The following is an 11,835-nucleotide window of genomic DNA, read 5'->3' as shown; positions in this document are numbered from 1 at the left end:
AATCCCAGTTTCCTTTACAAGATGCCAGGGAGCACTGAGTTACCGGACTGCCATACAGCCTTTCCTTTATTCTTTCCATCACCCTGGGCCACAGGAAAAAGAAAAATCTTTTGTCCTTATTTTCACAAGTTACTGCATGGTTTGGAAACTTCAGGGCTATTTCTCTCTCTTTTTAAAAAAATATTTTATTTATTTATTCATGAGAGATACAGAGGCAGAGACACAGGCAGAGGGAGAAGCAGGATTCATGCAGAGAGCCTGATGTGGGGACTTGATCCCAGGGCTCCGGGATTACGCTGTAGGCGGAAGGCAGGTGCTAAACCACCTGCCTTCCCCAGGGAACCCCTCAGGGCTATTTCTCAAACTCTATTGGTGTTTGCCAGAAAAATCCTCTTTATCGCACACACAGTTGAATGGAGGATAGTTTTGAGATGTTAATTTCCATTTATTGCATATAAAAGATATTTAAGGCATAAAGGAAATGTCTAACTTACAGCAGGTTCCAATTTTTGAGACAAACATCTGGGAGCCTGAGGCCATAAGCTTTAAATCCAACCAGTTAAATGTTTATTGAACACGTATTTTGAACGAGTCTGTTGAGGGAGTTTAAAAGTCTATCTCAGACTTTATCTCAAAGTCCGGTCCTCAAGTCAACCAGTCTAGTTAGTTGGGCAGACAAACCCCGACTCCGGGAACAATGCAAGGTTAAACAGTAAAACTATACAAGTACACTAGCAGTGAAAGAAGGCGCTGCACGGTTGGCTTACAGAGGTTTCAGGCAATATATTCTGGTGGTGTTCCAATACAGGGATCACAGGGCTGGAAAACCCCTGAAAATCTTCACAAAGAAGGTGTGCATTGGACTGGATTGAAAACACAGGTAAGCATCAGATAGCCTTAAAGGGATGGGGAGGGCAAGAAGTCTTGAGAGAGTCGGGTTGCAGGAGTGGGGAGTGGGAGGGGCTAGAGGGGTAGCAAGGACCACACTGGGAGGTGCCTTGATGGGAATGCCGGGTGGGGAGGCTGGAGATTTCTCTCGTGGATCCAAGGTCGACAGTAGGTTTAAAATCAGGGGATCCCCTTTCCTTCCTCCTTTCTTTCTGTCCTTTAAAAGCAGAACCTGATTGACAGAGACCTTCCCAGCTGCCAGGGAAGAGAGCCGCTGTCGGAGAGCTCACTGGTCTCACTAGTGCTCCCGGCCGCGGAGTTGTCCCTCTGGGGGTGGAGTCGGGGGAAGTCGAGGGATCCAGGCCAGGCAGGAGCAGACCTATCAGCAGCCTTACTTGGGCTCCGGTGAACACTGCTCCGCTCTCCGACTGAGCCCCGGGGTGAAAGGAGACCCCCCGCCCCTACCCACGAGTGAAAAGCTTGGGCGGAAGCGCGCTCTCCACTCCCAGCTCCGGCTGCAGGGCTCCCGCCGAGCCCAGAAAAGTGTCTTCTCCCCACATGGTCAGCGATTTCGGGTTTCGTCTAGCTCCTGCTCAGCAGAAACAGAAAATCACGCTGATGAGAAGACAGCCTGTCGCGGGCAGGGCCGAGAAAGGAAAGCGCGGAGAGGGGTCCCGGGCAGAACCGGCTCCCGCGCAGACCGGGCTGCGGGGTCCGCGCGCATCCGCAGTGCCCGGGACGCGAGCGGGAAGCCCGCGCTCCCCCGGCTCGCCTCCCGCGCAGCCAGCAGATGGCTCCCGGGCTCGCGCTCCCCCGCTCCCTCCTCGCTCCTTCCCCAGACGCAGGCCCGGGGCGGCCGCGGAGGGAGGCTGCGAGGAGGGGCGCGCGCCGCCCGCCTCCGCCCGCCTCCGCCCGCGCAGCCCCGCGCAGCCCCGCGCCGCAGCAGCCCTCCTCCCGCGCCCCGGGGTTCCCAGGCCGGCGGCCTCCCGCGCGGAGGCCGGGCTCTCGCGAGGTGAGGCGGAGAGCAGGAGGAGGCGGAGGAGGAGGCGCAGGAGGAGCAGGAGCAGGAGCAGGAGCAGGAGGAGCGGGAGGAGCAAGAGGAGGAGGAGGGCCGGGGCTGCCCCCGCCCAACCCCAGCCCGGCCGGAGCGCGAGGAAACCCTAGCCCCGCCGCCGCGCGCCGCTCTCCCCGCCCTCTCCGCACGCCTTCCGCCTTCACCTAGAGCCCTAGGTGCGCTGCGGGGCCGGGCTGGGCGGGAGCCGGCCGTGGCCGGAGCCGGAGCCGGAGCCGCAGCCGCAGCCGCAGCCGCAGCCCGGAATCCCGCGGGTCTCCGCTTCGCCGCCGGGAACTGCGCGGAGGCGACATGTAGCGGCGGCCGCAGCCGCAGCCGCAGCGGACCCACCTCGTATTTGCAACTCTTTTTTTTTTTTTTTTCTTTTTGGAGGGGCGGGGGGCGCGGCAGAATCGTATCCCCGCCCTCGCTTTCTTGCCTCCTCCCGTGCGCAACCTGCGGCTGCCTCTGGAAATTGAGGTTCTCGGGGGAGGGCGGGGGGCCGTGAATCAGAGTCGCAGCGGCCCTGCCCGCGCGCCTGCAGGGCCACCATGACCGAGGAGGGCTCCGAGGTCCCCAGGGAGCTGACAGGTAAGGGCGCGCGGCCGCCGGCTCGCCTGTGCCCCTGCGCCCCTTCCCCGCGCCCCCTGCCCTCCTCCGCCCCCCGGCGGGTCCCGCCAAGTCGCGGCGCCCCTCAGGTCGCGGCTGTGCCGGGCGGGGCGCCGGCAACTTTGCTGGCGTCTCGCGGCCCGCGGAGCCGAGCCCGGGGTGGGGGCAGCGGGGCGCGGGCCCTGGGGGCGCATCGCGGCTGGCGGAGGAGGGGGCAGGCTGCCTCGGGCGTGGGGGTTCTGGAAGCCAGGAGCCCCCGCTAGGGCGGTCAGCCCACTGCCCCAAACTCGGGGAAGTCCGGGGAGGGCCGGCGGGGGGTCTCCTGCACCTGCTCGGCCCCCCGCCCCCGCCCCCGCCCCCGCCGGGTAGCCCCCGGGGTGCTCCTCCCGCACGCACACTCCGCGGGGTGGGGGGGGTCTGGAGGGCGGACCGAGCCCGGCGAGGCGTGGCTTGGCCCAGCCGGCCGGGAGCGCAGGGGTTACACGGGTGACGCACGCTTGGGCCGGGAGACTGAGGGTTAATGGGACACGCTTATTTCGTGATCCTTAACCTGCCCATTCTCCCCATCCCGAATCTCGGGGACCCGGTGTGCGGTCCCCTATGCAAGGTGACCCGTTGTTGGACTCCCTTGAGGGTTTCTTTTTTGGTGCGTGGATGGGGGGGGTTGGGCTGGATTTTGTGTCTTGGGGTTTAACTTAATTACGTGGAGGGTTAAAATGGCAAAGCTAACATGAGGTGGGGATGAGTGTTGTCAAAACCCAACGTTTAAGCGTGTGTGTCCGTATAGCACGTCGTATTTTAACAAGGTATGTGTGTCTGCGCGCGTGTTTTGAGCCCCGGGGACCTGTATTCCTCACTGTACGGTTCTTGGCGCACTACACAGGAAGGTGCTGTTTAATCCGGCTGACGGAGAAAGTCCTGCTTGCCCATTGATTTGCCTTTGAGAAATTTGCCCGTTTCTCCTCTTAGCGGTAATACTAGGGGGCAGTTTGGGTGTGCTCTTCCAAAAGTGATTTAACTCAGCAGGTGACACTTGATGTGAAGAAGCTGTTGCTAGGTTTGTATGAAAGCATCTGCTTTTATTGAATTAAAAAAATCCCAAACCCGAACTTAACTTCTCACCCAAATTTACAATGTGAAGTTATCCCCCCCTTCCCCCACTCTGGCCTCTTTTCTCTCCCCAAACCTGTGGAGTCGGCTGGCTCCTGAGATAAAGCATCAGCTGCTTTTGCTGGAGTGAGTGGCCCATCCGGTTCTGGGAGGCTGAGATCTTCCCAGCGCCCTACCCGGAAGAGGAAACTAATGCCCAGAGTCTCTGCAGATGTCTCCAGGCGTCCTGAGAAAGCTTAGGGGAGGGCTGGCTGCCCTGGCCAGGGGACCAGGGTAGGAAAAGAGGTGGGTAGATTTTTAAGTTAGTTGGCCTTGAGCCAGATGATGAAAAGTTTAGATAGTTACTTAGAATCAAGAGAGAAGGGAGGATGGGAGTTAGATACCTGGTTTATGTGGATGGTTCTCAAATACTTTGATATGTTTTATTTATTTTTTTTTCTTTGATATGTTTTAAAAGTGAATTTAATCCTTATCTAGAAATGGAATTTGTGTGTTTACTGAGTCTAGCCCGCCTCACATATCTTTCAACCAAGTGACACATGCTTCTGTGACATGCCCAGTATGATTTTGCTGGGCCTTTCAGTGGTCTAATTAGGAGGGAACATTCCTGCACCTGCTTTTTTGTCCTAATTTGAAGTGCTCACAGAGTTCTCCTCAGATCATTCAAAATGGCAACCAGGCGAAAGCCTCCGTGTATTTATTCCCTTAAGCTAATTCCTGAGAACGTTTATTTATTTATTTATTTTCCTGAGGATGTTTAAAACATGTGTATCTCTCAGATAGTGAAAGAAACAGACCTTTTCTAATTTTTTTTTTAATTTATTTATGATAGTCACAGAGAGAGAGAGAGAGGCAGAGACATAGGCAGAGAGAGAAGCAGGCTCCATGCACCGGGAGACCGACGTGGGATTTGATCCCAGGTCTCCAGGATCACGCCCTGGGCCAAAGGCAGGCGCTAAACCGATGCGCCACCCAGGGATCCCGAAACAGACCTTTTCTAAAAAAGAATTTGAACGCTAAGAAGAATGAGTAGACGGTCAGTCATATTACCTCTCTGAGATCGCCTCTTGTCACCTTTTGATATAGGACTTTCCAGTCCCTTTCCATGTGTATACATCCTTAAGTCTATTCCCCCCTCCAAAGATTTACTTATTTATTCTACAGAGAGAGAAAGAGCACAAGCGGGAAGGGCAGAGAGAGAGAGGGAGAGAGAATCCCAAGCGGACTCCCCACCCAGCAGGAAGCCTGACATGGGGCTGATTCCATCACCCCGAGATCACCACCGGAGCTGAAACCAAGAGTCGGGGAGCTCAACCCACGATGCCACCCAGGCCCCACTCTTAAGTCTATTTCTGATGGCTTCTTTCCCACATACCTTTTTTAGGGGAGGGAGGAGTAGTCTTTATCTGTTTGGAGCTCTGACAAGATGGGAGGTGCATAGAGACCTCCCAGCACAGTGGGTCCGCTTTCCTGCCCACACATCCCACCTGTTGCTGGTCCCCCCATGAGCTGCATTTCTCTTGTTTCCATGCTCTTCCTTCTCCTTCTTCACTCTTCCCTAACTTGGCAGCTCTAAACTTTTGTGGTGGGTTTTCTAATAAGAATACTTGATTACCCCTTAATAAACATATTTACTTATTAAGCTACATACAAACTTCATTTAGCACGTATAACTTAAAACATAATCTGGATACCATTGCAGATGTAAATAAAAATTCTATTTCCTTCTTGCACCTCAGTGGATTGTAGTGTACACTGCACTTTGGACCAGTGGTCTGTTTCCTGCTCCTTCAAGATTCTGCTTAGGGGTCCCCTACTCCCTGAACCCTTCAGGAGTCTCCTTGTCCATGGTCTCACAGTGGTGAGTGCAGATTTGCCTAGAGACATCCGTCTGTATCTTGTAGATTGTAAGCACCTCTGAAAGGCAGGGGCCATCTGGATCCCAGGACCTGGTGGAACACTTGGAATCCCAGAGCTTATTCCTGTGTCCATGTATTTGTTGAATATATGAGTAAGCCAACATGATTATAATATAGAATACAGAGCTTTGGGAGTAGAGAGGAGGTTGCTATATTTTGAAGTTGAACATAGCCAGAAGGAGAATGAGAAAAGGCATCCCAGGAAAGAGAGTAGGACATACAGAATCCTATTTTTTAAGATTGTCACAGGGGTGTGGAAGATGGAGATGGTAGGGATGATTGGATTTTATGTGTGCTGAGAAGTTAAACTGAAAAAATGTGAAAGACCTTGAGTGGCATGCTGCAGGGTTGGGGTCTATTCCAACATGACAGCAACTCCTAGAGCAAGAGTGATGTGATCAGACCTGTGTTTTTTTGGAGGGTCCCTTTGATTAGGGTGGGGACAGAGGGCTGATAGGTGGGATGTCATGAACTTGTCTTGGGGAGACATTCTGAGTCCTTGAATGCAGGGTCAAGCCCAGGGGTCGGGAGCTGTTTAGTAGGAGGTAGTTCTCGGAGAGCAGGTGACTGGCTTTCTATCTGATTTGGAAAACAAGATTCATCATCAGTGGCCAGAGGAGTAGGGGAGGGAATGAGTTTGATTTGGGACCTGTTCCATTTGGGATACTCACTGGAGTCATTCCTGCCACCATCCAAATTTTGAAGTGTCCCCTTCTCTCTTGATTCCTCTTTTCCTGTTGTCTTTGACTACTTTTTGGGGTGTTGTGCTGTGATGCTACATTGTCCAGTCTGCTTCTGGTTCTTTGCCATATTTCTTAACTATCACGTTAGGCAGTCCTAGAAAAATACTGACATTTCTACGCCCCTGTGATGAACACAGAGGCTGTTAGGGGCTAGAGGTAACCAGCCAGGGGAGTTTATGAATTCCTGCTGTGCATACAGTCTGCACACAACACAGCACTCTGTGATACTGCTTGATGTTAATTGTGTTTTTCCTTGGGTATGCATCCATTTGCCCAGCGAGATTATGTCACACCCTGCAAGAATTGGCTTCTGTCACATACTGGTGTATTTGCCTCCGCTTCTGAGCATACAATACAACACACCTAGTAGGTGTTCGTTAAATATGTGGTGACTGATCACTATCAGGCTTGTTACAGTGAGCTAAAAAAAAAAAAAAAAAAAAAAAAAGACAATCCATAATAATAAAAACAACCAAAAATACTCCTTCAAATGTTCTCCCCTTCCTAATGCTTTTTTCTTAGTAATAAGAGAATGTAATGAAAACTATTCCCTTCTTTCAGAAAGCATAAAGGATGTTATTGGCAGAAAGATAAAAATTGCAGTGAAGAAGAAAGTAAAGCTGGAAGTTAAAGGAGACAAAGTTGAAAACAAAGTGCTGGTAAGTATTCTCGTTTCTGAAAAGGCTTGGAAGTGAAAGTGTTTTTCGCCTTCGTTGTTTTGATTGCTTAATTTCCATGCAACTCAAGTGCTGTGTTTCTTATTTTGCTTGAAAGTTCTGAGGCCATTTTGTCTTGGATTAACTGGAATATCTGCCCCCAGAAAGGTAATGGTAGGATATTTACGTGTTCCAGATGGAAGTTTGAAACATTGTATTTTTAAAGATTGTCACAGTCACCCATGCTGAGATGATCTCCTACGGCTTGTTATCAAATTATTCAATTTGATGTGAAGTGGAGCTTCTTTATAGGTGTCTTTGTTGTGGCTGATTGTACGATTTCATTTGTGAGGACTTTGGGAGGAGTTTAAAAAAATTCATCTCATGTTGATTTAATTATGTAACTGAATGTTCTCAGGTGTTATATCTGAGTCCATCTCAAGGGGAAGAAGACACCTGTCATGTCGTGGGGGACATTTGGTGTTTTGAAGGAAGATGCCTGGTGGAGGCAGTACCTGCTAGTGCTGAGATTGGACTCAGGGTCCCCCCCAGTGTGTGGGAGAGCTGTGGGGATCCAGGGATTGGACTGCATTGGGCACAGAGTCGGGGACGGCATTGCCAGTGACTAGACTGCAGTTTTAGGGAGGTGTGATACCCTTTTTGGTATTATATTGGCTTCTAGGTTGAGGTTGTGGCAAACCTAGATTGAGCCTTAGGAGAATACATGTTGTGTGTGTTTTGTTGGAGACAATATTTTATTTATCTTTTTATCATTGGAAATTTTCAGACCTATGCAAAAGTAGAGATAGTATATTGAACCTGGTATGTGTTCATCCAGCATCCACAGTTTTTCATGTTTTACCACTATCGTTGATCTCCTTACGGTTTTTTTTTTGCCCCTTCTTGGAATATTTTAAAATGAATCCCAAGTACCTGTCATTGAAAGATAATTTTTTAAAAAGATTTCTTTTTTTTTTTGAGAGAGAGCACAAGTGAGTGAGTGAGCATGGAGGGGAGAGGGGCAGAGAGAGAGGGAGAAGGACAAGGAGACTCCCTGTGGAGCAGGGAGCCCAATGTGGGACTCCATCCCAGAACCATGAGATCGTGGACCTGAGCTGAAGGCAGATGCGTATCCAACTGAGCCACCCAGGCACCCTGAAAGAGAATTTTTTTTTTTTAGAATATTTTTAATAGTCTGTTTCTTCAGTTGAATTTGCCACAGAATCTGTAGTGTCTCTCTGATAACATCTGTCTTGAGAATCTTTTAGAATATCTGGCTGCCTTTCCCTGTAGATGTGAGGATTACGCTGTTGATGGATGACTCTTCTTTCTCTGTGGTCTATGCATACACGTCAGGATGGCAGAGAAATTGAAGTGGGAAGACTTCATTGAGGGGCCTTGCCCCTGCAACAAGGTGTGTTCCTGTAGCCTTCATAATTAGGGTTACCAGTAGCAGAAATGATGGGTGCCATCATTCTGATTTATTTTGCTTTAATAAAGAGTACATTTCTTTAGAGTATATTTTACTTAGTGTTATAGGATAGTGGTATTTTGGGGAGGTGGTAGTGGAGAGAGAAGACATTTTATTTCTGCCATTTTTTGTTTTATACATTTAAAGTAAATACGTAGATGGATCCACCTTTCTATAACTGTTGTAGTAGTCAAGTAGTGTTTGCTACCTTAGTCTGACATGGTGCATGGTATTACTTGGTATGGATACTATTCATCATGCTAAGAATGAGGCCATGCCATGATTAAATTTTACAAACTGAAAATTACAAAGATGAATTTAAATGCTCAGTATAACAGAATTAGCACCATTTACAAATAGTTATGTTAGAATTTAATGTTAAGGACCCTTCCAGACCCCCACCCCATGCTCATCTCAACGTAAGCTAGAGTCAAGGTTGTAACCAAATTGTACCCATCTTTGAATTGTACCTGTAAGCATTTATCTCCCCAAATCTGGATCCTAAGTAGTTTCTGGTCGTTTGGCATAAACTTGTTTTGGCTGTTCCTTACATGCATGGACAGGAGTTATTAATCGAAATATTCAGAGTCTGACAATCTTTTTTTTTTTTTTAAGATTTTATTTATTTATTCACAAGAGACACACAGAGAGAGGCAGAGACACAGGCAGAGGGAGAAGCAGGCTCCATGTGGGACTCGATCCCAGGACTCCAGGATCACGCCCTGGGCCAAAGGCAGGCTCTAAACCACTGAGCCACCCAGGGATCCCTGAGTCTGACAATCTTAATAGAAATATTCAAGTTGGAGCAAGATGGTCAATGACAAACTGACCTTTACATTGTTGATTTTGGAGTTTCTGAATTGAGAGAAATTCAATTACTTAAATGAAAACACTGGAGGGAAATCTCTTGATAATGTTCATTTCTGACTTTCTTTGGCTGTCCACTAACATTTGTAATAAATGAGTTGGTTTAATACCTTCAATATATCTTGTTTGAATTTTCTTTTCTCAGTGTCTTCCTCCTTATAAGGCTGCGAGTATGTGAGTATGCATGTTATACGTTACCTACTTCCCCTTTTTCAACAGTTGGAGACTTTATACTCTTTGTAGTTTATCTTTGGTAGAAGCTTTATCTTCATCTTCCTTCTTTTCATGGTCATAATAACTAATATTTATTGAACATTGACCAAGTGCTAGGCTCTCTGCTGAGCAATTGTACATTAGCTTATTCAGTTCCACAGCAATCCCAGGATGTGGGCACTATTTATCTCTGTTCAGATTTGGTGAGGCTCACTAAGTTGCCTCAGGTCATTTAGCTAGTTATGACTCAGCTGGGGTTTGAACTCAGATCTGCCTCAGCATTATTTTTTATTTTTTAAATATTGTATTTGAAAGAGAGAGCGTGCATGTGCATGTCCGAGTCGATGGAGGAGCAGAGGGAGAGGGAGAAGCTGACTTCCTGCTGAGCAGGAAGCCGGATATGGGGTTGATACCAGGACCCCCAGATCATGACCCGAGCCAAGGGCAGACCCTTAATTGACTGAGCCACCCAGGCACCCTAGCTTCACCATTATTACCAAAATAAAAAGAAAATAGCCTTTGGCTTGTTGTTCACACTTTTACCCAATGACCAGGAAGATTTGGACCTTAGAAGTATCAGGAATCCTTGTGTTTGTGTGGCTGATCGATTGTTTTATAGATAATTTCCTGACTTACTGAGCTCGTCCTGTGTGCCACACATGCAGTACCTACAAGACCTCATGTATTCAGAGCTCACCCTCTCATGGGGCAGGTAAACATGTGTGGGGGCCGTGCTTTGAGCGGTGCCATGAGCAGGATGACCGAGGGCTGTCATAGCACATCACAGGGACCTCAGACTCAGGCTTGCATATCAGGGAAGAGTTCTTCTAGAAGGAAGGGAACCCTAAGCTGACTCTGGAGGCTGAGTAGGAGTCACTGAGGGAAGAGTAGAGATGTGTTCTGGGCAGAACAGGGGACGGAGTAATACCTGGAAGCCAGAGGGGATTACCTGTTAGAGAACCAGCTGAAGCAGGGCTGGAGCAGGTACAGAGTGGAGAACGGCCAGGCATAGAGTTAATGCCTTTTCTTGCAATCCGGATATCAGGTGAAACTGGGACTGGGTAAATAGGTCTCTTCTCACCACCTGTTTCTAATAACCTGTAGGTGAACTTTATCCTCCCGTCTCTAGGGAGGCAGTCACAGGCTCCGTGGTAGAGTACTAGGGCCTTGGAGTCACACCTGGAGCCACTGTATAACATTGTTGAGCCTTCATTCCTTTCTCTAATGAAATAGGTATTCTAACAGTGTCTATTTGTAAATGATTGCTTTGAACGTGAGCTAGGATATGTTTTAATACTGCTTAGTGCAATGCCCAGCATATGATAAACAGCACACAGGTGATAAGGCAAGAGGAACTGAGAGATCCTGCATTGTTTTCTCCGTGACACAGAGAATGCCACCTTTTTATTTATTTATTTATTTTTTTAAGATTTAAGAGACGCACAGAGAGAGGCAGAGACACAGGCAGAGGGAGAAGCAGGCTTCCTGTGGAGAGCCCAATGCAGGACTTGAGCCAAAGGCAGATTCTCAACCCCTGAGCAACCCAGGTGCCCCCAGAAAATGCCACTCCTGATGCCCGAGTATCCGCTGCCTTTATTAAGGGGTTGTGTTCAGGTCACCATAAGGCCAAGAACAATATTTATAGTTTATGTCACTTTCAGCAGGATGGAGTGTAACTGAGCGGATCCCAAATTCCTCAGGTAGGCTTTGGTCAGATGAAATCAGAAATGCTAGGATATGCAGGGGAAGAGCATTCTGTGGGCACATATGTTTGGCAACCAGGCTGTTAAAGATGAACCAGTGTCTTCACTGCATGGCTTCGCAGAGCCACTAATACAACGATAGGCATTGTTGACTCCTGAGAATGAGCTGAAGCATGCTGTCTTTCTCAAACTTATTTGGCCAGAGAGCCTAATGACTGTAGGTTAGGAAACCAAGGTGGAGCAGGCCTGAGCTGGTGCCTCTTGGGACAAAGGGAAGATAGAACAGGCTGTCCATCCTTAGGAGTGCCCTCCTAACATACGGTCCTCAGGCCCCATACATTTTATGTATGTGGCGGGCAGGTCCACAGAAGGCCATGCACTGGCACGTGTCCTCTGTTGCTGTAATACCTTTCTCTCTCTTTCTCTTGTCTGCAGGGCATGCCATTAGGAAGTGATTCTGTCTTTGATTCATTCCATTTTCTGATTTGCTAGTTGAATGTTTACTCCATTTTTGCACTACCTGGACTCTTAAAAATGTGTCTTAATTTATGCATCTTTTTAATTAGATTTTTCATTTTTGGGTGATTGTAGATTTACCTGCAGTT

The 11,835-nt window shown here is 48.7% G+C and overlaps 1 protein-coding gene and 1 long non-coding RNA gene across 6 annotated transcripts in view; one reads left to right on the top strand and one right to left on the bottom strand.

The window, feature by feature from the left end:
* Positions 1-539: 539 nt before the first annotated feature.
* On the bottom strand, positions 540-2,511 carry LOC144306674 (uncharacterized). The gene is made up of 2 exons (XR_013373766.1): positions 2,107-2,511; positions 540-1,477 (listed from the first exon to the last, which is right to left on the bottom strand). It is a non-coding gene; the product is annotated as an uncharacterized LOC144306674 (long non-coding RNA).
* Positions 2,024-11,835, top strand: part of CARMIL1 (capping protein regulator and myosin 1 linker 1) — a 312,186-nt gene continuing 302,374 nt past the window's right edge. For 2 of the 5 annotated variants that reach the window (XM_077886141.1, XM_077886142.1), the window contains exons 1-2: positions 2,024-2,530; positions 6,882-6,979. In XM_077886141.1, the coding sequence (XP_077742267.1) occupies positions 2,491-2,530; positions 6,882-6,979 (138 nt within the window). In that variant the 5' untranslated portion in view covers positions 2,024-2,490. The remainder of the gene's footprint in view (positions 2,531-6,881; positions 6,980-11,835) is intronic. The other 3 variants (XM_077886140.1, XM_077886138.1, XM_077886139.1) reach the window with 3 other exon arrangements.

This window comes from Canis aureus, chromosome 37, assembly GCF_053574225.1.
Source record: "Canis aureus isolate CA01 chromosome 37, VMU_Caureus_v.1.0, whole genome shotgun sequence".
Classification (NCBI taxonomy): Eukaryota; Metazoa; Chordata; class Mammalia; order Carnivora; family Canidae; genus Canis; species Canis aureus.
The sequence above is the reverse complement of the archived record's forward strand: the minus strand, read 5'-3'. Positions and strand labels throughout refer to the sequence as shown.